The 24,070-nt window shown below is 60.4% G+C and overlaps 1 protein-coding gene across 1 annotated transcript; it reads left to right on the forward strand.

Moving 5' to 3' along the window:
* The first annotated feature begins 1,867 nt into the window (after positions 1-1,867).
* Positions 1,868-24,070, forward strand: LOC311613978 (uncharacterized protein). The gene is given in 25 exon segments (XM_084868464.1): positions 1,868-2,032; positions 3,690-3,764; positions 6,271-6,315; positions 6,608-6,667; positions 6,836-7,024; positions 8,258-8,353; positions 8,673-8,733; positions 9,720-9,803; positions 10,179-10,285; positions 10,360-10,499; positions 10,947-11,116; positions 12,086-12,222; positions 15,600-15,746; positions 16,073-16,148; positions 16,360-16,403; positions 16,509-16,568; positions 18,172-18,360; positions 18,509-18,604; positions 19,181-19,241; positions 20,096-20,179; positions 21,177-21,283; positions 21,685-21,824; positions 21,937-22,106; positions 23,388-23,467; positions 23,469-24,070. Coding segments are annotated over 25 exon segments (2,775 nt in total). The 5' UTR covers positions 1,868-1,978; the 3' UTR covers positions 23,772-24,070.

Below are 24,070 nucleotides of genomic sequence, written 5' to 3' on the forward strand. Positions count from 1 at the left end.
CCTTGCAAAGTGTGTGGTTGTCTGACCGCCCGGCTGTGTGCACCTGGAATGAACACACAGCGATGCTGCACGTAAACGGCGATGGGAAAATAAAACTGTAAAAACATAACCAAGGGGCCCACGTGGCTCCCGTGCCCTGAGCTAATATTTACCAAGCCCTTAGGACAGGGCCTGGCCACTGAGGACCTCTCTTTGGAGGTGACGGCCACCTGTGGCATTTCAGAAGCATGGCTTCCTGCCCCTGAGGAACCGGGGAATGGTGGGGAGAGATTTCTTTCCTTGTCTGGCCCTCCTTGAATCAGCGGACTTGGATTTACATGCCAAAAGCATCTGGCATACACACTGAGTGGTCTGATGATGATGATCTCTGAACGCGTAACAATCTGGCCACTCAGTATATATATATATTAGAGGCCCGGTGCATGAATTTGTGCATGGGTGGGGTCCGGCCAGCCTGGCCAGGGAGGGGGGACGTGGGTGGTTGGCCTGCCTGCCTGCTGGTCAAACTCCTAGTCGAGGGGACAATTTGCACAGTAGCCTTTTATTCTATAAATAGGATAGACACCGAGTGGCCAGATGATTATGTGTCATTTCCACACGGAATCAATGTAAGAAATCAAATAATGAAATATTAAAATTGTTTGGATACCAGGTCCCCGAAATGGGGTGTCTGTCTCACAGTGACATCTCCATTCCCCCTGGTGGCAGGCCACACCCCCCAACCTCAAAGCCCAGGTTGGTGGGCGAAAGCCTAGAAGACATGGTTGGCCGAAGCCGGTTTGGCTCAGTGGCAGAGCGTCGATCTGTGGACTGAAAGGTCCCGGGTTCGATTCCGGTCAAGGGCATGTACATTGGTTGCGGGCACATCCCCGGTGGGGGGTGTGCAAGAGGCAGCTGGTCGGTGTTTCTCTCTCATCGACGTTTCTAGCTCTTTATCTCTCTCCCTTCCTCTCTGTAAAATATCAATAAAATATATTTTTAAGAAAATTTACCAAAAAAAAAAAAAACAAAACACGTGGTTGGAACCCAGGGGAGAGCAGAGGGCAGAGGCCTGGCAGCCTGGTTTCCCACGCCTCTACCTGCCCCGCCCACCTGCTCCTCTCCCTGGGCAATGTCTGCTCGGACCAACGTGAACTTTCTCACCGGCCCCGGGGACCTCGGCTCCCCTCTCAGGTGCCATCCCCGACACCTGCATCAACAGCCTCCCACCTTCTGGCCTCCTAACCCCCCATCACCCTCCTCCTTCCCCCCACCCCCCCTTCTTGCAGGCTTTTATCTGATCATGGCCACCTCCCCCCCCCATCCCCCACCCCAGGCCTTGGGCTGCAGATCCTCCCCAGAACTCAGGAGGAGCCACCCCCCCATCTCACCGCAGCAGCTCGCTGCTCTGCTGACAGGAAGCAAGGCCCCTGCCAGCCTGCGGGCACCGGTGTGCCCGGCCAGGCCAGCCCCGGCGGCAGGCACCCAGCTAATCCTCCTGGCCACCTTGCAGGCTGCAGCCCTTTGACAGAGGCCTCTCCTATCAGCGGGGGAGCACGGCCAGGGTGGAGCCTGCCTTCGGGGTCTGGGGGGGAGCGGATGGGGGGGGCCCTTGGGGAGAAAGGCCCCAGGGGCCACCTCGAGGGCTGAACCACGTTCCTAAAAGCGCCCCGTCTTTGCCGGGAGGGGATCCCTGAAACTGGCTGGTGTCCTTGGTGCCCCCCCCCATTCCTGTGGGAGCCAGCGGGAGCCCCTGGGCAGAGGAGGCCTGGAGCTGGGGGTGCTGGCTGTCTCAGTGCCGTCTGCTTCAGGGGGCGGTTTCCTCCTGGCCCCGCCAGGGTGCACCTTGGGGACAGCCGATGGCAGACACCCCAGAGGGCGGGACAGACGGGGCGGGGCGGCCGGGGCTCTCCCGTCGGGGGCGGGCCAGCCTCGGACCTGAGGGCCAGGAGCCGGCGCCGGGAGCACCCGGAGCAGCAGAGGCCGGCGCCCGGGCACCATGAGCGGCCGCGTCGGGGACCTGAGCCCCCAGCAGCAGGAGGCCCTGGCCAGGGTGAGCTTCTTGGGGGCCCGGGCTGGGAGGCTGGTCTCCGCCCCCCTCCCTGCCCCTGCCCCTGCCTCGCCGTCTGATGCCGGAGGCCCTATTGCCGTCTGATGCCGGAGGCCCTATTGCCCGGAGGGGAAAGGGGACCCTGGAGAGCGGCCTGTCCCTCCGTGGGCACCTGTGCCTGGAGCTCCGGCTGCTGTGCACAGGACGGGGGACAGGAGCCCTTATCTGGGCCACCCGAGGCCCCACCCAGCTCCCACGCCTGCTGCTCCCAGGCCACAGAGCCCCCTGGCGCCTGCTCCCCGCTGGGGGTGGGGGGCGGGAAGGGGAGGGAAGGGGAGGGGGTCCCTGCCCCCTCTGCTGCCCCCTCTGCAGTCCTGCTTCTGGGCAGTTCAGGGCAAACAGACTCCCAGATGGCCCGCCTTGATTGCGACATGTGTTTGGCTTCTGTGACTCACCGGGGCCCACGCCGCCTCTCGAGGCTGCCAGTGTTTTCATGAAAGGGGGGATGGAGGAATGGGGTGCTCTCCCGAGAGCCCATGGGGTGTAGGCCGCACCGGGCTCGTCCAGGCCTGAGGGGCCACAGCAGGAATGGGGTCTGCAGGGGACCAGATGCTGGAAGCTGTGCCCCAGGGCAGGGGGGGAGAGGGGGAGGGAGGGGGAGGGCACAGCCCTGGCTGGCACTGGGGCAGGGAAGGGCAGCCCGGCTCCTCCCCTCCAAGGACCTGGGGGCCCCTGGGGAAGGAGGGGCCGGAGTGAATTCCTCCCAGAGGAGAGATGGGTGCCAGGTGAAGGGTGGGGGCCCCCGGGGGGATCCCCAGGGGAAGGAGGAGGTTCCAGGAGCAGAGGGTCCCAGGTGAAGGCAGGGTCCTCACCGGAAAGACAGCGGGTCCCCCCATGAGCCCTCCCCCTCCCTTCCCCTCCCCTCCCCTCCCCTTCCTCTCCCCCTCCCCCTCCCCCTCTGGCAATGGTCTCAGAGAAGCCAGGCCCCTAAGACCCTAGGAGGGACCGTACACCGGCTTTTGGGTGGAAACCTAAGGAGAGTATACTTAGTGTTACCGTTATGTAAAATTAAGGAAAAGGAGCCCAGCTGCCGGGGCTCAGTGGTTGAGCGGGGACCTGCGAACCAGGAGGTCACGGTTCGATTCCCGGTCAGGCCACATGCCTGGGTTTCGGACTCCATCCCCAGGAGGGGGCGTGCAGGGAGGCAGCCGATCCATGGCTCTCTCTCACCATCGATGAGTCTATCTCTCCCTCTCCCTCTCCCTTCCTCTCTGACGTCGATGAAAACATATTTCAAATCATAGACGCAGCATCAGGGGCAGCACTCCTAGGATGTTCTGGTTGGCCCGCGTCCAGTTCACCCGGGGTCTTTGCAGAAAGAGGAACGGCAGGGTCTCCCCTCGGACTGACAGAGGGAGGGTCCTGGGGGACAGGGATCCCCCGGGTGTGAGAAGGACACAGGTCTCCCTGCCACGTGGGGCGGGAGGGGTGGGTGTGGTCCGTTCCCAGGTGGCGAAACGATACAGGCGGCGGCTGCGGACTGTGCGGTCCCCGGGCAGGGTCCCCGGGCAGGGCTGACTGGCTGACGGAGGTGCACGGGGTCGGGGATGGGGATGGGGTTATGGCAGCCCCCCTGACAACCATATGCCCCCCCCCTTAGTTCCAGGACAACCTCCAGGACCTGCTGCCCACCTTGCCCAAGGCCGATGCCCACTTCCTCCTGCGCTGGCTGCGAGGTGAGGGCCTCGGGAGGGGGGTGGGGGGCTTTGGGGGCAGGGCGGTAAGGAACACGGGCTCTGAGCCCTGCTGTCGTGGCTCTGTGGTGGAGCATCGGCCTAGGAACCCGGAGGTGAGGGTGCGATTCCCGGTGAGGGCCCAGGCCCCGGTTGTGGGCTCGATCCCCAGTCGGGGGTGTGTAGGAGGCAGCCGATCCATGGTTCTCTCTCATCATGGATGTTTCTCTCTCTCTCTCCCTCTCCCTTCTTCTCTGAAATCAATAAAAATATACACTGAGCGGCCAGATTATGATGATCTCTGAACACACAATAATCTGGCCACTAAGTGTGTGTGTGTGTGTGTGTGTGTGTGTGTGTGTGTGTGTATTAGAGGCCCAGTGCATGAATTCGTGCATGGATGGCATCCAGCCAGCCTGGCCAGGAGGAGGGGACACGGGCAGTTAGCCGGCCTGCCTGCTGGTTGAACTCCTGGTTGAGGGGACAATTTGCATATTAGCCTTTTATTACATAGGATATACACACTTTTATTATATAAGATATATATATATATTTATAGGATATGCGTTCAGAGATCATCATAGTCTGGCCACTCAGTGTGTTTAAAAAAGGAAAAAAGAACCCAGGCTCTGGAGCCAGCCTCCTCTGGGCTAGAATCTGAGCTCCCCTTGCGACGGGCATGGCACAGAACACCCCCGGAGCCTCTGTTTCCTCATCTCACATGTGGGGCGAGGCCGCCCCCAGGGGTGGCTGTGAGTGTGACGGGAGAGGGTGGAGAGCCTGGCACCGGTGGGCAGGGGGCCGAGGTGAGGTCCCAGTCAGCACCTCCCTCGGAAGGTCCTGGGATGGCGGGCTTGGCCAGGCCTTGAGCCAGACCTCTGACCACGGTCTCCGGCACCTGCGTTCGGGCCCGTCTCCAGGTCCCTGGAGACCAGGCTGTGTGTCCCCGTCGAGAACCTGGCACCGAGCACACAGGCCAGGACGCGGACGTCATGAGAGGCGGGGGAGTTTCTCCCAGGAATGGCTGAGCCAGGGCAACGCGGTTAGAATAACAGCCACAGCGACGTCGGCTCAGCATGCCCCGGGGGACAGGGTTTGAACTTGATCCTCGGGGCAGAGCTGGCGGCCTTGGTGGGTTTTCTCTGGAGGGGGGTCCCGGCCAGGGCAGAGGAGGCCTTGTGGTATCTCGGGCTCCTTCACCTCTGACCCCGTGTCTCCCCGAAGGCCCATCCCAGGGCGAATTCCCCATGAGCCAGCCGTCTCAGAGCAATTTTATCCAAAATCAGTAACCACCACACTGTCTGCCAGGCAGTGAGAATTGACTGTGAGCCAGGTCATGTGGCAAGCACTTTGGTCGTGTGGCAAGCACCTTGGGTAACTCTGCAAAAGGTATTATTCCTGCCTTGATCGGTGGCTCAGTGGGTCAGGGCCCCGGCTTGTGCATCAGAGGTTGTGGGTTCGATTCCCGGTCAAGGGCATGTACCTAGGTTGCAGATTTGATTGCTGGCCCTGATCAGGGTGCATGTGGTAGGCAACCAATCAGTGCACCTCTCTCACATCTAGGTTTCTCTCTCTTTCTCTCTCTCTCTCTCTCTCTTATCCTCAGGTGAGGGTTAACAAAAACAAATATATTATTCCCATTTAATTGATTATAAAACTAAGGTAAGCTATTTGCTTAAGGTCGCACAGCAAATAAAAGGACAAAACCGGTTTGGCTCAGTGGATAGCAAGTCGGCCTGGGGACTCAAGGGTCCCGGGTTCGATTCCCATCAAGGGCACGTACCTTGGTTGCGGGCACATCCCCGGTAGTGGATGTGCAGGAGGCAGCTGATCGATGTTTCTCTCTCATCCATGTTTCTACCTCTCAATCCTTCTCCCTTCCTCTCTGTAAAAAACTCAATAAAATATATATTTAAAAAGGACAAAACTAGACTTCAAGCCCGAATCATCCTGACTCCAAAACCCAAGCTCTTCACCCGGGGATCGAACCCACAGCCCCCGGCATATCTGAACGATGCTCTAACCAACTGAGCCGCCGGTTCAGGGTGAGACCAACATCTAGAATGAAGAGTTTAAAAAGTCCTGCAGCTGAAACCAGTTTGGCTCAGTGGATAGAGCATCGACCTGCGGACTGGAGGGTCCCAGGTTCGATTCCGGTCAAGGGCATGTACCTTGGTTGTGGGCACATCCCCAGTGGTGGGTGTGCAGGAGGCAGCTGGTCGATGTTCCTCTCTCATTGATGTTTCTAGCTCTCTATCCCTCTCCCTCTCTGTAGAAAAATCAATAAAATATATTTTTTAAAAAAATAAAATGTCCTGCAAACCAAGATAAAGACTTTCTCCAAAGCCTTCTGGACCCTCCCATGTTCCCAGACTTTCCACACCGTGTACCCTTGGGGTGTCAGGGACAGACAGGCCCCCCCCCCCCCCAATGTCCTCATGGGTTTTCAGAGAAAAGCGTGTTTTATATCCGGCCCCACGCGCCCTCTGACCTCGCCTCTCCCCGCAGCTCAGAAACTTTGACCTGAAGAAGGCAGAGGACATGCTCCGGAAGGTGAGGCCCGTTCCCCGCGCTCGCCGCCTCCCCCACGCGGCTCCCCAGGGATCGGCCACAAAGCGGGGGACCCTCGCCCCGTCCTGCTGTCTTCTCCCCCCACCCCCCTCGGATCCCTTTCGGCACCGGACCCAGGCCCCCCGCCGTCCTGCTCCTGGTGCCTCCCCCCTCCCCTGTTCCCCCTTCCACCCCGTTCAGTGTGGGCAGAGCCCGGGGGGACGCGGCGGCAGGGCCTTGGGGAGCAGAGGGACCCTCGGGGCTCGCAGCCTCCAGTCCCGCCCTGTCCCCCCAGCACATCGAGTTCCGGAAGCAGCAGGACCTGGACCACATCCTCACGTGGCAGCCCTCAGAGGTGAGCCCCACCCTACCCCCCAGGCCGTGTGGCCACCCCCTCCCGCTCCCCTTCTCCCCTCCTCCCCCCCGCCCATGTCCAGCTGCCTGATGGCACAGGGACGTGGCCCGAGGAGGGGGGCAGGGGCGGGGGCGGGAAGGGGCCGAGCTGAGCAGGCCCCTCGCCCAGGTGGTCCAGCGCTACGACTCGGGCGGCCTGTGTGGCTACGACTACGAGGGCTGCCCCGTGTGGTTCGACATCATCGGGGGCCTGGACCCCAAGGGGCTGCTCCTGTCCGCCTCCAAGCAGGAGCTGATCCGCAAGCGCATCAAGGTCTGCGAGCGGCTGCTGCAGGAGTGCGAGCTGCAGAGCCAGAAGGTGAGGGGCCGGCGGAAGCCGGTGTGGCTCAGTGGATAGAGCGTCGGCCTGCGGACTGAAAGGTCCCAGGTTCAATTCCGGTCAAGGGCATGTTCATTGGTTGCGGGCACATCCCCAATAGGGGGTGTGCAGGAGGCAGCTGGTCAATGTTTCTCTCTCATTGATGTTTCTAACGCTCTATCCCTCTTCCTTCCTCTCTGTGGAAAATCAATAATATATATATATATATATATATATATTATATATATGGAAAGAAGGTGAGGGGCCAGGGCCAGGGGCTGGGGAGCGTTGGGGGGCAGGGGAAGGGATGGGGAAGGGGGTCAGGTTAGACCCACTCTTGTCTAAAAGGTGGCACCAGGCCCAGCCGGTGCGGCTCAGTGGTTGAGGGTCGACCTGTGAACTCGAGGCCACACAGCCCGCCCACAGCACAGCGCCGGCTTGGACACAGCGGTGGGACTGCAGACACTGGTCAACGCAGTGTATGCTGTTGTCTCCGAAGGTGCCCAGTGACTAAGGAGCGGTAATTTTTAAAATGTATATTTTTTATTGATTTTTTTACAGAGAGGAAGGGAGAGGGATAGAGAGTTAGAAACATCAATCAGCTGCCTCCTGCACACTCCCCACCGGGGTTGTGCCCATAACCAAGGTGCATGCCCTTGACTGGAATCAAACCTGGGACCCTTCAGTCTGCAGGCCGAAGCTCTATCCACTGAGCCAAACCAGCCAGAGCAGGAGCAACAATTTTTAATCCCACAGCTAACTCATGGCAGGGTTTACATGTATCTTAAATCGTCTCAGAGCCGAGGCAGGTGCATCTGCTTGGAAAACACTGCGGGCAGCCAGGGCGGGGGAGGCAGGAAGGTAGGAGCCGGGCCCAGGTCTCTGTGGCCTCCATCTCCTCTTGTCCGACCTACCCTGAGTGGCCAGAGGATGATGATCTCTGAACGCATAATCATCTGGCCACTCGGTGTGTATCCTGTAGAATAAAAGGCTAATATGCAAATTGTCCCCTCGACCAGGAGTTCGACCAGCAGGCAGGCCGGCCAACCACCCATGTCCCCTCCCCTTGGCCAGGCTGGCCAGACCCCACCCATGCATGAATTCATGCACCGGGCCTCTAATACACACACACACACACACACACACACACACACACTAGTGGCCAGGTTACTATGCGTTCAGAGATCCTCATCCTCGGCCACTCACTGTCTACGCCTGCTCCGCCCCATGCAGCTGGGCAGGAAGATCGAGACGGTGCTGATGGTGTTTGACTTGGAGGGGCTGAGCCTGAAACACCTGTGGAAGCCAGCGGTGGAGGTCTACCAGCAGGTAAGGTAAGCGGCCGGCTCGAGGCCCCTAGGGAGCCACTGCCCACACCCGCTTCAGCCCACGGAGGAGGGGGAACCCCATCCCTACCCCCGCCCAGGGGTCCCACAGAGCAGTCAGAGACGCCGACCTGGGGCACCCCCTGCGAGGAGAAAGGCGAGCAGGAGTAGCACAGAGGACGTAGTGGATGCTCATGGGAAGGGTGGGGGGAGGGACTAGGGATGAGGGGGATGGGGGCTCTCGTCCCCGCAGCCTCGGAGGCCACCAATCCCGGCAGGAATGTCGGGGTGTGGCCTCAGCCAGACTCTTCTTGACTTGACAGTTTTTCGCCATCATCGAAGCGAATTATCCCGAGACACTGAAGAATTTAATCATTGTCCGAGGTGAGGATTAATGGGGCAGCAGGGAGGGGGTGGAGGAGGCAGGAGGGGGCGGGGGGAGGGGGCTATGGGTAAGCCACCACGTTCAGGGCTTCTGAAACCATCCTTTGTGAAGATTGGGTGTTTGTTGTTGTTGGTTTGTTTTTTGTTTTTGGTGTGTGGATGTTTAAGCTCAGTGCTTCCCAGGCTGATATGTCGGGGATATACAAAAGCCTGTGCAGCAATGTCAAATAAGTTGTAAGTTTCTAAATGTTTGCTGTTACTTTCTTTACTCACCTGGGTGTGCGACGGTAACGGAGGTCTATGGACCACAGGGCTCGGTGAACACACTTTGGGCGGGAATGGCCCCTGTCTGTGACAATGGTGGGGTTGCGGGGGAATCACCGTATGGGCTCTGGGTCAGATGATTTGGCCTCCAACCTAGCTAGCTCTGTGACTTGGAGCGAGCCTGTTGAACCTCAGTTTTCCCATTCTGTCAAATGGGGATGCGGTGGCACCTTCCCTGCGAGACAGCTGTGAGGCTAAATGAGACCGTCTGTGGAGAAGGCGTAGCACAGAGCCTGACCCTCAGACGGGTCCTCGTGAGTGTGGGTGATGCAGGTGGGACCTGAGGCCGAAGGCAGGTGCCCCACCTACTTGCACCCAAGAGGACCCCAAGGCAACCTGGGAACCCCTGGGTGTGGAAGAGAAGAGGCGGCTGCTGGGGAATCAGCACTCCTGCCGCTGAACAGGGAAGCCAGCCGCGGGCGGAGAGCCAGGCTCTGTGCCAAGCGTTAGGCCTGCGCTCGTAAGCGGAACCTCCGGTCTATGTAGTTACAGTTAGCAGCACGAGCACTCAGAGAGGGCGGGCAACTAGCTGAAGGCCACACAGCACGGAGAGTCAGAATCCAGACCTAATTCCCGTCCGGCCCTCGCCCTCGCGTGGAACTTTACCTCGATTCCCAAGTCCTCTCTGGGCCAGTTTCCCAAGGGACTTCCCTGTGTCTCAGCCCCCAAGCTGTTCCCTGTGGCCTTCAACTTGGTCAAGTCGTTCATGAGTGAGGAGACGCGGCGGAAGATCGTGATTCTGGGAGGTGAGTGACGTGGCCTCCTGGCTGTGCCCATCTCCCCATCTGCCCAGAAAGCAGAGGTCAGTGGTCACATCTCTGTTTTTCTCTGCTCATCCTCTTTACCCAGGCCTTGACCTTGGCCCAGCTCCATTGACATTAACCTTTACCTGGCTCCATTGGCATTGACCTTGGCCCAACTCCATTGGTCTTGACCTTGGTCTGACTCCATTGGCTTTTGCACACTCAGGACAAAGCTTTGGGCCCGGACGCCAGCCTGGGTGGCCATGTCACGCTCTCGGGTGCTCTCATGAGTAGGCGCCCCGGGGGCAAGCACATCAGGGTCCCTCCCAGGGCCTGGCCCCCTCTGCCTTGTGTCAAGCCCCCCTCGTGCTCCCTCAGGCAACTGGAAGCAAGAGCTGCCCAAGTTCATCAGCCCCGACCAGCTCCCTGTGGAGTTCGGGGGGACCCTGACCGACCCTGATGGCAACCCCAAGTGCCTGACCAAGGTAGGGGGGTGCCCGGAGGAGGGGGAGCAGGGAGGGCGATGGTGGCGACCGCACTCACCCAGCCTCACCCTCAGATCAACTACGGGGGCGAAGTGCCCAGGAGCTACTACCTGCACAGCCGGGTGCGGGTGCCCTACGAGCACACGGCCACCGTGGGCCGCGGCTCCTCACTGCAGGTGGAGCTGGAGATCCTGTTCCCGGGCTGCGTGCTCAGGTAGGGCGGTGGGCACACACACCGGGCACAGCGGGAGGAGCCGGCCCTGTCCCCTGCAGGTGCTCCTCAGCGGCCCTGTCCCCTGCAGGTGCTCCTCAGCGGGCCCTGTCCCCTGCAGGTGCTCCTCAGCGGACCCTGTCCCCTGCAGGTGCTCCTCAGTGGGCCCTGTCCCCTGCAGGTGCTCCTCAGTGGGCCCTGTCCCCTGCAGGTGCTCCTCAGCGGGCCCTGTCCCCTGCAGGTGCTCCTCAGCGGGCCCTGTCCCCTGCAGGTGCTCCTCAGCGGACCCTGTCCCCTGCAGGTGCTCCTCAGTGGGCCCTGTCCCCTGCAGGTGCTCCTCAGCGGGCCCTGTCCCGTGCAGATGGTCCTCAGCGGGCCCTGTCCCCAGCAGGTGCTCCTCAGCGGGCCCTGTCCCCTGCAGGCGGTCCTCAGCGGCCCTGTCCCCTGCAGGTGGCAGTTTGAGTCGGACGGGGCGGACATCGGCTTCGGCGTCTTCCTGAAGACCAGGCAGGGGGAGCGGCAGCGGGTAGGGGAGATGGCCGAGGTGCTGCCCAGCCAGCGCTACAACGCCCACCTGGTGCCCGAGGACGGCAGCCTCACCTGCCCCCAGGCCGGCGTCTGTAAGAGCCAGGGGTGTGTGTGTGTGTGTGTGTGTGTCACCAGGGCGGTTTTCTTTCTCCTGGCGAAGGGCTGGGCTGACACGTGTGGCCAATCTGGCTTCTCTCTTGGCATTATTATTATTATTATTATTATTATTATTATTTATTTTTATTGATTTCAGTAAGGAAAGAAGAGGGAGAGATGGAAACACCAATGATAAGAGAATCATTGATCAGCTGCCTCCTGCACCCCCTGCTCACCCCCGACCCCCCCACCACACACACACACACACACACACACACACACACACACACACACACGGGGGACTGAGCCTGTGCCCTGACCGGGAATCGAACTGTGACTTCCTGGTTCATAGGTCTCCGCTCAACCAATGAGCAACGCCTGCCTGCCAGGCTATTCATTCTTTCTTTCTTTCTTTCTTTCTTTCTTTCTTTCTTTCTTTCTTTCTTTTTTTTTCCCCCTCTAATGTACATTTTATTGATTTTAAAGGAAGGGAGAAGGAGAGAGGGATAGATACATCCATGATGAGAGAGAATCATGGGTTGGCTGCCTCCTGCACGCCCCCTACTGGGGATTGATCAAGCCCGCAACCCAGGCCTGTGCCCTTGGCCGGAAACAAACCTGGGACCTTTCAGTCCGCAGGCTGACGCTCTATCCACTGAACCAAGCCGGCCAGGGCCAGCCAGGCTGTTTTTAATTCTTTAATGAGCACGAGCATCATCCAAAGAGATGGATGTCTGTGAGCAAAGGGGGGTGGGGGGACTGGGCAGTGGCTGACCCTCCAGCCCCATCCATACGGGCGGCCAGTTTCCTAGGAAACTGGGCCTGCACCCTGACTCTGACCCTGAACCTGACCCTAATCCTGACCCTAACCCTGACCCTGACCCTAACCCTAATCCTGACCCTAACCGTGACCCTGACTCTGACCCTGACCCTGACCCTGACGACTTACTTCTCCGCCTTCTCAGACGTCCTGCGCTTCGACAACACCTACAGCCTGGTGCACGCCAAGAAGGTCAGCTACACCGTGGAGGTGCTGCTCCCCGACAGGGCCTCCCAGGAGGAGATCCAGGGTCTCGAGGCCACAACACCATCCCCGGCTCCATGAAGACCCCGCCGCCGGCTCTGCGCCTGGGCTCCCCACCCCCCTCAGCACCCACGCCCCGTCCCCGCCCCCCCAGGCAGGGCTGCTGGAGGTGACCCAGGGGGCACTCCCCTCGCCTCACCCTCTCCGCTCCCCCGGGCACACCTGGCAGGGAGGGGACGCAGGCGTGCAGACCCCCCTGAGGATTCGGACGGCGTCTCATCACCTGTCTGCCGAGGACGGGGGTTAGACCCGAGGACGAACCAGCATCCGCTGAGGATCACGCACATCTGGGCTTGGCGGCCTGAGCCCCGGCCTGGCAGGGAGCACAGCTTCAGGCCCTCAGGACGGGGCGGCCGCGGTCTCTGCAGGAAGGGGCTCGGCCGGACGGGCAGGGCCAAGCGGGAGGTTTGAGAGTCTGCACAGGAGCGCTGAGGCTCTGGGAAGCAGACCGGGCGTGCGGGTGGTCTGGTGAGGAAGGAGGCTGCTTGCCGGCCCCGGGGAGCTGGCTGAGGCTGGCTGCCAGCGGACACCACGGGATGGCGCGTCCCAGGGCTGTTCCCGCGCCTCAGAGGGGGCTTTCCCACCGCCTGGCGGCCCCACGGGGCCACCCTCCGTGCAGCCCCGCAGATGCAGCCACGTCTGGAGAACCCGGGGCCCTCGGCATCCCAGAGCCACGCCCGCTGTCTGCCCTGGGCAGGCCAGAGAGGGCCCCTGACCGGCCCTGGGGGAACCTTCGCCAGGTTCTGCCGGGCCCGCCTGTTGCTATGACAGAGGCTCACGATGGGTGACTTCCACCTTCACAACCCCCCCTCCTCCCCGAAAAGCAAGGAAGGGGGCTAGCCCGGCGGCGTGGCTCCGTGGCTGAGCATTGACCTAGGAACCAGGAGGTCACGGTTCGATTCCCGGTCAGGGCACAGGCCTGGGTTGGGGGCTCCAGCCCCCGTGTGGGGCGTGCAGGAGGCAGCCCACCCACGATTCTCTCTCATCGTGGATGTTTCTCTTCCTCTCTCTCCCTCTCCCCTCCTCGAGGAAATCAATAAAAATATATTTTTTCAAAAAAGGAAGCAGCTCTGGGAGGCCCTGGCCGGCCCACGTTGGTTTCCTTGTTCTCCCATTTGTTCATCACCGTGTATGGAGCGTCTGTCCGGCGCCAGGCACGCCGGGCCCGGGGCACCAGGCTCCGGGCTGGCCGGACCCCCCGGGCAGGAAAGGGGGTGCCTGTGTTCAAAGAGGCAGTCGTGACCCATCCCCGAGGGAGCGTGTCCCCACTGCTGTGCGGGGAGGGGCAGGAGCCAAAGTCTGGGGGAGTCTCCGGCCAAGGAACCCAGTGGGGGGGTCGGAGGTGCTTTGCCCACGGGAGGGAGCCCGGGAGGGAGCCCCGGAGGGAGGGCTGAAGCACGTGTGTGTGTGTGTGTGTAGGGGAGGGGAGGGGCTCCCAGACAGGAATGGGGTGGGGAGGCCGTGGGGTCTGAGGCCGGAGGAAGGCCGGGCGGGCTCTCGGGCGACGCCGGTATCAGCGGGACGATGTGTGTTATTTGTGGGCGGCCGGGGACCCTTCGTTGCTTGTGAACCCCCGTCGCCACGCAGGTTACGCAACCGGGTCTGTTGTTTGTCGGGAAAGAATGGCAAGACCTTGGCCGGAGGCCACAGGTCAGAGCTCGTACTCAAGGCGAGGTGCTTGGAAACCCTTGGCCTCACCTGTCAAGAAAACAGACAGGCCCTGGCTGGTGCGGCTCCGTGGATAGAGCGTCAGCCTGCAGGCGGAAGGGTCCCGGGTTCGATTCCAGTCAAGGGCACATGCCTGGGTTGCGGGCTTGATCCCAGGGGGGGCGTGCAGGAGGCAGCCAGTCAATGATTCTCTCTCATCATGGATGTTTTTATCTCTCTCTTAAAAAAAAAAAAAATTTGTATTGATTTTTCACAGAAAGGAGGGGAGAGGGATAGTTAGAAACATCAATGAGAGAGAAACACCAATCAGCTGCCTCCTGCACACCCCCCACCGGGGATGTGCCCGCAACCAAGGTACATGCCCTTGACCGGAATCGAACCTGGGACCTTTGTGTTTGCCTTTGAGTCTGACACGCTTGCTTTGGACACTTTATTGAGTGCTAGGCTTCAGGCAGAGGCTGAGCCCTCCCAGGGAAGGCGGGGCGTGGCTGTGGGTCCACAGTCAGAGGGTCGAAGAAGTGGAAGGTCCGAGAGAGAGACACTTTTCTGAGTCCCCCGGCTCCCTGCCCCGCCCCGGCTTGGCTCAGTGGCTGAGCATCAACCTATGAACCTGGAAAAGCACTTTGTAGGGGTGTCTCTGAGAGGACCCCCCACCCTCCCCCTGGCTCTGCCTGCCCAGCCCCTGAGGCCCCCAGCAGTAGCTGCCCCCCCCCCCCCCCCCCCCGCTCCGGCCCCCCGGAGAGGGATTAGGGCGAGAGAGGAGACCGGTGAGAAACAGCAGGATTAGGGCTGGGAGCGGGCAGCGGGAACCCAATCTCTGTGGCTGCCGCCGCAGGAAGTGGGTGTGGCGGGCAGAGAGAGCTGGAATGTGGTGTGGGGAGGGCCGGGTGTGGAGCTTATCTAACCGCCCCTGGGGGTGTGGGGCGGGCACCCCCACACAGAGGGAGATGCCACCGGGCCCTCCTCCTCTGGACCCACCTCGGTCAGGGCCCAGAGAAGGGAGGTGCCCAGAACTACCCCACACCACCACCCAAAGGGCCCGAGAGAGCACAGAGGGGTGGGGGAAGGGAACCAGTTGCCTCTTGCACACCCCCTACAGGAGATGTGCCTGCAACCAAGGTACATGCCCTTGACCAGAATCGAACCTGGGACCCTTCAGTCCGCAGGCAGACGCTCTATCCACTGAGCCAAACTGGTTTCGGTGCATAGGCCCTTTGGAGAGAACAAGCCGTCAACGAGGACCCTCGGATTCTGTCTTTCTGCCCCCGCCAGTCTCTCCGTGTCCCTGAAGGACACATGCTTCCTCCCCAGACAAACGGACCACGTCCCCGACCCCTCCCGGCCTGAGCGGGGCTGGTGGTGACCTGCAGGGCCCTGCCTGCCAAGCCTCTTCCTCAGGGACACGGGGAAACTGAGGCTGGAAGGGACAGGGTGCGGGCCCCGCTCTCCCTGTAGTCCCCCTCTTTCTCCGCCCGGGACCGGGGCCCCTGCAGGCCTGGGAACCTGGATGGGGGTTCTGTTAGGGCCCAGGCCTCATCCCCTCCCAGCCTCCATGCCCGCCTGCCCCTCGGACCTGGCCCCGAGCCAAAACCCGACCTCACCTAATCCCAGTTATGTAAGGTGCCACTCGACGGTTGTGGGGGGGGGGGGTGAGGAGGAGGAGGAGGGGGAGGAGGACGAGCTCGGAGCCACACCCAGGGAAGGGGACAAAAGGCCCGCGGGCTCAGGGCCCCACACCAGGCTCGGCCGCTGCCCACACTGGTCCCTCCTCCTCCTCCTCCTCCTCCTCCTCCTCCTCCTCCTCCGGCCTCGAAGGCACCATGAGCGGCCGCGTCGGAGACCTGAGCCCCAAGCAGGCGGAGGCCCTGGCCAGGGTGAGCCCGGGGAGAGGGCTGGGGGGGAGGAGGGGCCGTGGCTCCACCCTGCCCTGCTCCGTGGGCTCGGCATGTCCTCGACAGGGGCTCTGTGCTGCCACTCTCCCAAGGTCAGGTCCACGCTGACATCGGCCCTTCAGGGTCAGGGGGTGAGGGGCCAGCACCACGTCCGTCCGTCCGGTCGGTGTGTGGGGCCCGGCTCCAGCCTGACCTCTTCTCCGTCAGGAGCCAGACCCAGCGCTTTCCCTGAAAGCTGCCCCTCCCGCCAGCCTCCCAGGCCCCTCAGGCGGGAGCCGTCTAACCTCACCCCGCATCCCCCTCCCCAGTTCCGAGAAAACGTCCAGGACCTGCTGCCTGCCCTGCCCAACCCCGACGACCACTTCCTCCTGCGCTGGCTCCGAGGTGAGGGCAGAGGCGGGAAGGCGCAGAGTGAGGGGCGGCGCGGGGACCTGGTCCCAACGGCTCCAGGACGGTGGGGGCCCGGCCCTCAGGCTCCGAGCACCTCCCCCGCTCCACACGCCCAGGCTCAGGGGAGGTCAGGGTGAGGGGGGGCAGGACAGGGCACCCCCAAGGCAGTCTTTGCCCCGCTCACCCCTTCCCCCTCTCCCCGCAGCCCGGAGCTTCGACCTGGAGAAGGCAGAGGCCATGCTCCGCAAGGTGGGCCCCCGCCCCCGCTGGGCACTGGGGAGGGGCTTCGTGGGGGCCACGCACGCCCCCGGCCCCTGCTGCCCGCCCCCTCCTAACCGCTGCCCTCCCTTCCAGCACATGGAGTTCCGGAAGGCCATGGACATCGACCACATCCTCGACTGGCAGCCTCCGGAGGTGAGCCGGCGCCTCCCCCTCACACCCGGGTCTTTCCCAAACCTGCGACCGAGCCCCACGCCGCCTCGGGGGTCCCTGGGGCGTGAGTGGAGGGCGGGGAGCCCTGGGAACCTGTGGAAGCTCCTGGGCCTGCAGGTCCCTCTCCCGGGACCATTTTGAATAGGGCCTCCAGGGGCTTACGGGGTCCAGGCCTGGGGGTCAAGCCTTTACCTGCGTGAGTTCGTTGGATCATCACAATCCTGTGGGGTGGGTCCTATGGTCCCATTTTACAGACCAGCACACTGAGGCCCGGCCAAGATTAAGCAGCTTACCCAAAGGCCCTCCACCCCGAGGTGGGGCTGGGGTTTGACCTCAGGGCTGTGAGTCCAGGACCACCCCAGTGAGCCTGTGCTCCCGCGCCCTCACCCCTGGGGCCGCGCTCAGAGCACCCTGTCCGGGTGGGAAGGACATTGGCAATGGCCATAGGTTCCTGGATGGAGTAAGAGCTCTAGACCAGCCGCTGGGCTTTGCCGACATGATCTGGGGACTGTCCCCAACAATCCCACGAGGGAGGAACTTTCTAAGCCGTTTGACAGCAGAGGAGGAGGCATGGTGCTCAGAGCGGGGCGGGGCACTGGCTTGGGGCTGCAGAGCCGGGCCGCAGCAGTGTCTGTATGTGAAGCAGGTCGGTTGACCTTCGGAATCCATGTTTCCCGCCGAGACCGATTTGGCTCAGTGGATAGAGCGTTGGCCTGCGGACTGAAAGGTCCCGGGTTCGATTCCAGTCAAGGCATGTTCCTTGGTTGCGGGCATGTCCCCAGTGGAGGATGTGCAAGAGGCAGCTGATCGATGTTTCTCTCTCATCGAAGTTTCTAACTCTGCTGTCCCTCTCTCTTCCTCTCTGTGAAAAATCAATGATATATATATATGTTTATATAATATATCCATGTTTATATAATATATCCATGTTTATATAATATATCCGTGTTTCCAATGACTTGTCCCTCAATGAAAAGGGATGTGGGAGATGTCAGGGACAGAACTTAGGGTCCCAGAGGCCTCGGGCCGGCCAGGCCCTGGCTTTGCTGTGTACCTGCTGGGTGGGTGGGTGGATAGATGGATGGATCAGTTAATGGGTGGATGGATGGATGGGTGGATGGATGGGTGGATGGATGGGTGGATGGATGGATGGGTGGATAGATGGATGGATCAGTTAATGGATGGATGGATGGATGGGTGGATGGATGGATGGATGGGTGGATGGATGGATGGATCAGTTAATGGATGGATGGATGGATGGATGGATGGATGGATGGATGGGTGGATGGATCAGTTAATGGATGGATGGATGGATGGATGGATCAGTTAATGGATGGATGGATGGATGGATGGATGGATGGATGGATGGATAGATGGATGGATGGGTGGATAGATGGATGGATCAGTTAATGGATGGATGAATGGATGAATGGATGGATGGATGGATGGATGGATGGGCAGATGGATGAGTGGGCCCTCCCCTGCAGGCCCTCAGGGTTCTCAGCCTGCACGCAGGTCCACCTAGCCGGGGGTCCCCGGGGAGGTGTACCTGCCACGTTTGGCGTCTCTCTCCACGTGGTCCCAGGTGGTCCAGAAGTACATGCCAGGGGGCATGTGTGGCTACGACCGGGACGGCTGCCCCGTGTGGTACGACATCGCCGGGCCCATGGACCCCAAGGGCCTGCTCTTTTCGGTCACCAAGCAGGACCTGCTCAAGGCCAAGATGAAGGACCGCGAGCGCATCCTGCGCGAGTGTGACCTGCAGACGGAGCGGGTGAGGCCGGCGGGGCGGGGTGGGGCGGGGCGGGGCGGAGGAGGGGGCTGGGAGGAACCCTGAGGTGCCATATGCTAGCGTCACGGTGCCCCAAGACCCGAGCCTGCACCCTGCACCTGGTAACTGGTCCTCGCTCTCTGCCTTGCAGCTGGGGAAGAGGGTTGATACCATCGTGATGATATTTGACTGCGAGGGCCTGGGACTGAAGCACTTCTGGAAGCCGCTGGTGGATGTGTACCAGGAGGTGAGGAGAAGTTCCCTTGTGGTTTAATGACCAGCTCGGCTCGCCGTGGCCTGGCTGCTCACTCACAGCCGGGATTTGGTAAAAGGTGGTAGCCTTCCGGGGCCCCATCACGTGACTCAGGACCCAGAGACGTGCTTCCCAGGAGGCCCCGCCCAACAGGCCTTGGGGACAACACTATTGAGACCACAGGAGCCCGTTTCCTCCAAGGCCCTCCCAGCCCCGTCACCCCCAGCTCCGTGAATTGAGCACGTAATTGGGGACAACGATAGTCTGCATTTTGGAGGGATACCCGGACACTCCGGCGAGTGAATATGTAAAGTGTATACCCTGTGCTTGCAAAAACACCGAGCATGTAGTAAGTAGTGGTCATGAGTATTACGATACTGTCATTACTGTAATCTTACTTTACGTGGTTATTATGACATGGCTGCCGTAGTCTGAGGTGAGACGTAGAGGCCAGTGGAGGTGATGGAAAGCAGGGGACCGCCCCCTCCTGCAGCTCTCTGGATTGCAAAGGCAATGGGGGTCGGGGAAGATGAGGGGCGGGCTCTGAGGGGGTCTCTCTTGGTCCCACAGTTCTTTAGCCTCCTTGAAGAGAATTACCCGGAGACGCTGAAGAGCCTGTTCATTTTGAAAGGTGTGTGGCCAGCGACCTCTCTTTTTCCTCATCTGTATGTACCCTTGGGGATGAGAACAGTGCCTCCTGCCTCCTTCCCCGGGTTGCAGGGAGGCAGGTTGATGGCTGGACTGCATACAAATCACTTCGAGTGCTGGGCACCAAGGAAGGGCTCCCTGCATGGAAGCTTCTGTGGTTGGCCTTACGGCGCCAGGAGGCAGCTCCAGCACCAGCTCTTTCAGGAATTCCCCCAGCCCCCACCTACCCCCCTCAGCTCTCCCGCCTCATTGATCTCTCCCTTCTTAAACTGCCTCTGGCCTTCCTTGTCTGCTGCCTTCTGGGGCCACCAGTTGTCTTGTGTGTGTTCATCCTGTTTTTCTTGCTGGGTTTTCCACTCCTTGAAGCCTGGGGCCATGTGGATGCCCCGTGGGTATTTGGGTGGTTGTCATTAGAGTGGGTGGAGAGAAGGATGGATGGATGGATGTTTGATGGTTGGCTGGTTGGTTGGTTAATTGGCTGGTTGTTTAGTTGGTTTGCTTGACAATTAACTGCTTGTTTACTTGGCTTGTTGGTTTGCTGAGTAGCTGGTGTGTTAATTGGTTGTTCGACTATCAGATAGGTTGGCTGATTGGTCGGCGGGCGATTGGTGGGCTGGTTAGACAGTGAATTTATTGGACATCTGTTGGCGGGTTGGTTGATTGGTTGGTTGATAGACTGAATGATTGATTGAATGGTTGGTTAGTTGCTGCTCGTTGGTTGGTTGACCAGTTGGCTGGATGGTTCACGATTCCTCCATGCTGTTGGCTATGACTGTTCTGGAGACGGTGGGCCAATGGAGCTCTTTCTCCCCGTGGTCTTTGCTTGTGTCTCTCCAGCCACCAAACTGTTCCCTGTGGGCTACAACCTCATGAAGCCCTTCCTCAGCGAGGACACGCGCAGAAAGATCGTAGTGCTGGGAAGTAAGTAGCTCTGGTTGCGTCCCCTGAGCTTTGTGCATGAGCTGTGGAGGGAGGGGGGCCCACCGCTCCACCCAGATGTCCACACACCACCGAGAGGCAGAGACTTGTCTTTCTCAAGGGGGAGGTGGGTCTCGCACTGTAGAGCCTACCACCCAGCTACCTCTGCCTTGCTCCCTGTGATTGGTGACTGGTATTCCCTGTGATGGACCTTATTGGTTTCAGTTGGTTGCTAGTCAACCTCTTGGTTACCGGCGGCCTCAGTGTCCTTTCAACTCTCATCATCTCAACACTTCTAAAGGTCATTTGAGTTTAGGAAGATGAGGAAAAAGAGCAGGAAAAGGAGATGTGATTCAGAGAAGGAAGGCTCAGCAAGAAGGGACTGGATAAGTAAATAATGCCTGCATTACTGGGCAGCCATGAAAAATGATTTGATTAAGCTTTTTAAAAAGTTGATTATAAAGCAGTGTGAATAGTAAAAAAAACAAACAAAAAAAAACAAGATACATTTCTTGTTTTTTCTTTTTTAAAAATATTTCTTTATTGGCTTCAGAGAGGAAGGGAGAAGGAGAGAGAGAAAGAGAGAGAAACATCAATGATGAGAGAGAATCATTGATCAGCCACCTCCTGCATGCCCCCTACTGGGGATCGAGTGTGCCCCTGGTTGGAATCGAACCCGGGACCCTTCCGTCCACAGGCTGACGCTCTATCCACTGAGCCAAGCCAGCTGGGGCTATTTCTAGAAGATACATTTCTGTGAGACAGTTAAACAACTCTTATTCAATGACTGGGAGACTCTCAAAAATGTGCAAACCCATCAGCCACGGGGAACCATGTTTCCATAGCAACGCGACGCTGGAAGACTTCCTGCAGCCTGAGGCCTGGGCGGCGGGGGCGCTGGCCCTGGCAGCCCAGCTCAGGCCCTCCCGGTGGGAGTGGGTGTTGGGGAGACAGATTCCCTTCATGCCCAGTAACTGTCCTTCAACGCCCCTGACCCCAGAGAACTGGAAAGAAGGTTTGCTGAAAAGCATCAGCCCCGAGGAACTGCCTGTCCAGTTCGGGGGGACCATGACGGACCCAGACGGGAACCCCAAATGCTTAAGTAAGGTACAGAGAGCCCTGGGCCAGGGCGGGGAGGGGAGGAGAGCTGGGTGGCCTCCTCACCCACGCATCCACCCTACAAATGTTCACGGGAGACCCCGGTGAGCGAGGTGTGGTGCTGCCCGGGCCCAGCCCCGCCTTCCAGCAGCAGCAGCAGCGGCAGCGGCCGTGCAGGGGAACAGAACGAGGAACGAGGACATTTCGGCCCAGAGGGATGCCGAGCTGGAAGAGGCAGTTCCCAGAGGAGGCCCTGACCCGGCCTGGAGGGTCAGGGGCGGGGCGGGGGAGGACAGGATGAGCCCGAATGTTCCAGGAAGCGGTGAAAGCGTCTCAGGCCCATGGGCCAGCGTGAACCACGCGACGGCTGGAAGCCGGGAGCCAGGCCCGTCCCCTCCCCATGTCTGCAGATCAACTACGGCGGGGAGGTCCCCAAGTCCCTGTACGTGAGGGACCAGGTGAAGACGCAGTACGAGCACTCAGTGCAGATCAGCCGCGGGTCCTCGCACCAGGTGGAGTACGAGATTCTGTTCCCGGGCTGTGTCCTCAGGTAGGGACAGGCCCCCACCCCCCTCTCCCCGTCCCCCGGCGGGGTGCCAGCCCCTGGGGGACCCCTCAGACGGAGCGGGAACCTGTCCCTCGCCCCCCACCCCCATGTCCAGGTGGCAGTTCTACTCGGACGGGGCGGACATCGGCTTCGGGATCTTCCTGAAGACCAAGATGGGGGAGCGGCAGAAGGCGGGCGAGATGGCCGAGGTGCTGCCCAGCCAGCGCTACAACGCCCACATGGTGCCCGAGGACGGCAGCCTCACCTGCTCGGAGGCTGGCGTCTGTGAGTGCCCCCCCCCGGCCCCCACCCAGCTCCTGAGGGCTGAAGCCCCGTGCCCCAGGGTGTAGAGGGGGAAAGGGGGCACTGCCCCCTGCCCCAGGCTCAGGCCGTCTGTTAGCGCCACTCAGTCACAAAGCTGCTCATTCGGCGAATCCTCACCCAAGGGTATTTTTCCATTGATTTTTTTAATTTTAATTTTATTTTTTAAAATGTTTTTAATTGATTTTTTTTTTTACAGAGAGGAAGGGAGAGGGACAGAGAGTTAGAAACATCGATGAGAGAGAAACATCGATCAGCTGCCTCTTGCACACATGCTACTGGGGATGTGCCCGCAACCAAGGCACATGCCCTTGACCGGAATCGAACCAGGGGGCCCTTGAGTCTGCAGGCCTACACTCTATCCACTGAGCCAAACTGGTTAGGGCTCCATTGATTTTTTTTTTTTTTTAGAGAGAGAAACATGGATGTGAGAGAAGCACATTGATTGGTTGATTGGTTGCCTCCGGCACGGGCCCCCCTACCAAGGCCCGGGCCAGGGAGGAGCCTGCAACCAAGGTGCGCATGCCCTTGGCCAGAATCGAACCCAGGACCCTTTGGCCAGGGTTGAAAGCTGCTCACTTGGTCCACCCTTGTGTGTACCAAGAGCCAAGAGACCCACGGACGCTACAGGGGTGGAGAAACCTTGGTTCATGGGACACAGGCAAGGGATGATGGGATAGGGGCCCCTCCCCCAGGAGGAGGCTGGGCACAGAGCCACACAGCTGCGCGTGGGGCCAGGAGGCCGCCTCAGCCTGGTGCTCGCCGCGTACCTTGGGGCGAACGTCTTTCCTGTCTGGGCCCTTGGCTTGCTCACCCGGGAAGCAGAGACGACAAGCCCTGCTAGTAGGGGTGCCCGTGGGGCAGCAGCGGGCATGTGCAGGCCTGTCCCAGAGCCCCAGGGAGGGGCTGGGCGGCCCCTGATGCTCCCCGATGGCCCCCCGCCGGCCCCCATGACGCAAGCGTCCAGGTGCGGACACAATGGGATGCGGTGGCCATTGTTCCCGCTGCAACTGGAGCCGGGCTGGACACGGGCCAGGAGGCGGTCAGCGTCGGTGTCCAGGCCCGGCTCAGGGGTGGCAGTTCCCATGGGGAAGGAAACAGGAGTGGTGGGAACGTGGCTCGGCTTGGCAAACGCAGGAAGGGAAAACACAGCCAGCCCGCCCCCCACGGCGGGGGCAGGGACACAGGCGTGCAAAGCCAGGCCTCCAGCCACCTGCCTGTCCCTCTGTCCCCCCCCCCCCCCAGACGTCCTGCGCTTCGACAACACCTACAGCTACGTCCACACCAAGAAGGTCAGCTTCACGGTGGAGGTGCTACTCCCGGACAAGGGCATGCAGAAGTACGAGGAGGAGCTCACCCCCATCTAGGTGCTGCGTCCCTGCGCAGAGACCTCGGACCCTCCGCGTTCGCCTACGTCTGTCCCGTCCTCCCGCCAGACACGGATCATTAGCTCCCCTGACCCTGACAGTAGCGAGTAGAGAAGGAGGAAGATTTTGGGGGAAGGTTCAGAGGCTGCGGTCACATCAGGGAAGGTATGAGAGGCACAGCCTTGGAGGAGGCCAATGTCGCAGAAGAGAAAGAAGCGAGGGTCAAAGTGAGAGGCAGAGGTCGCGGAAACCCCAGAAGTAGGAAAAGGAATCTCCTGCCCTTGGCCCTCGCATCTCCTTCGACGCCTGAATTCCTTCCCTGGGAACTATGAGGCCGGCCGGCTGGCGTGGCTCCGTGGTTGAGCGTCGACCTATGAACCAGGAGGTCACGGTTCGATTCCGGGTCACGGCACGTGGCTAGGTTGTAGATGATCCCCAGTGGGGGATGATGCACAGGAGGCAGCCAATCAGTGATTCTCTCTCATCGTTGATATTTTTATCTCTCTCTCCCTCTCCCTTCCTCTCTGAAATCAATAAAAATATATTAAACGGAAAAGAACT

This window comes from Pipistrellus hanaki (assembly GCF_964339955.1).
Source record: "Pipistrellus hanaki genome assembly, chromosome: 19".
Classification (NCBI taxonomy): domain Eukaryota; kingdom Metazoa; phylum Chordata; class Mammalia; order Chiroptera; family Vespertilionidae; genus Pipistrellus; species Pipistrellus hanaki.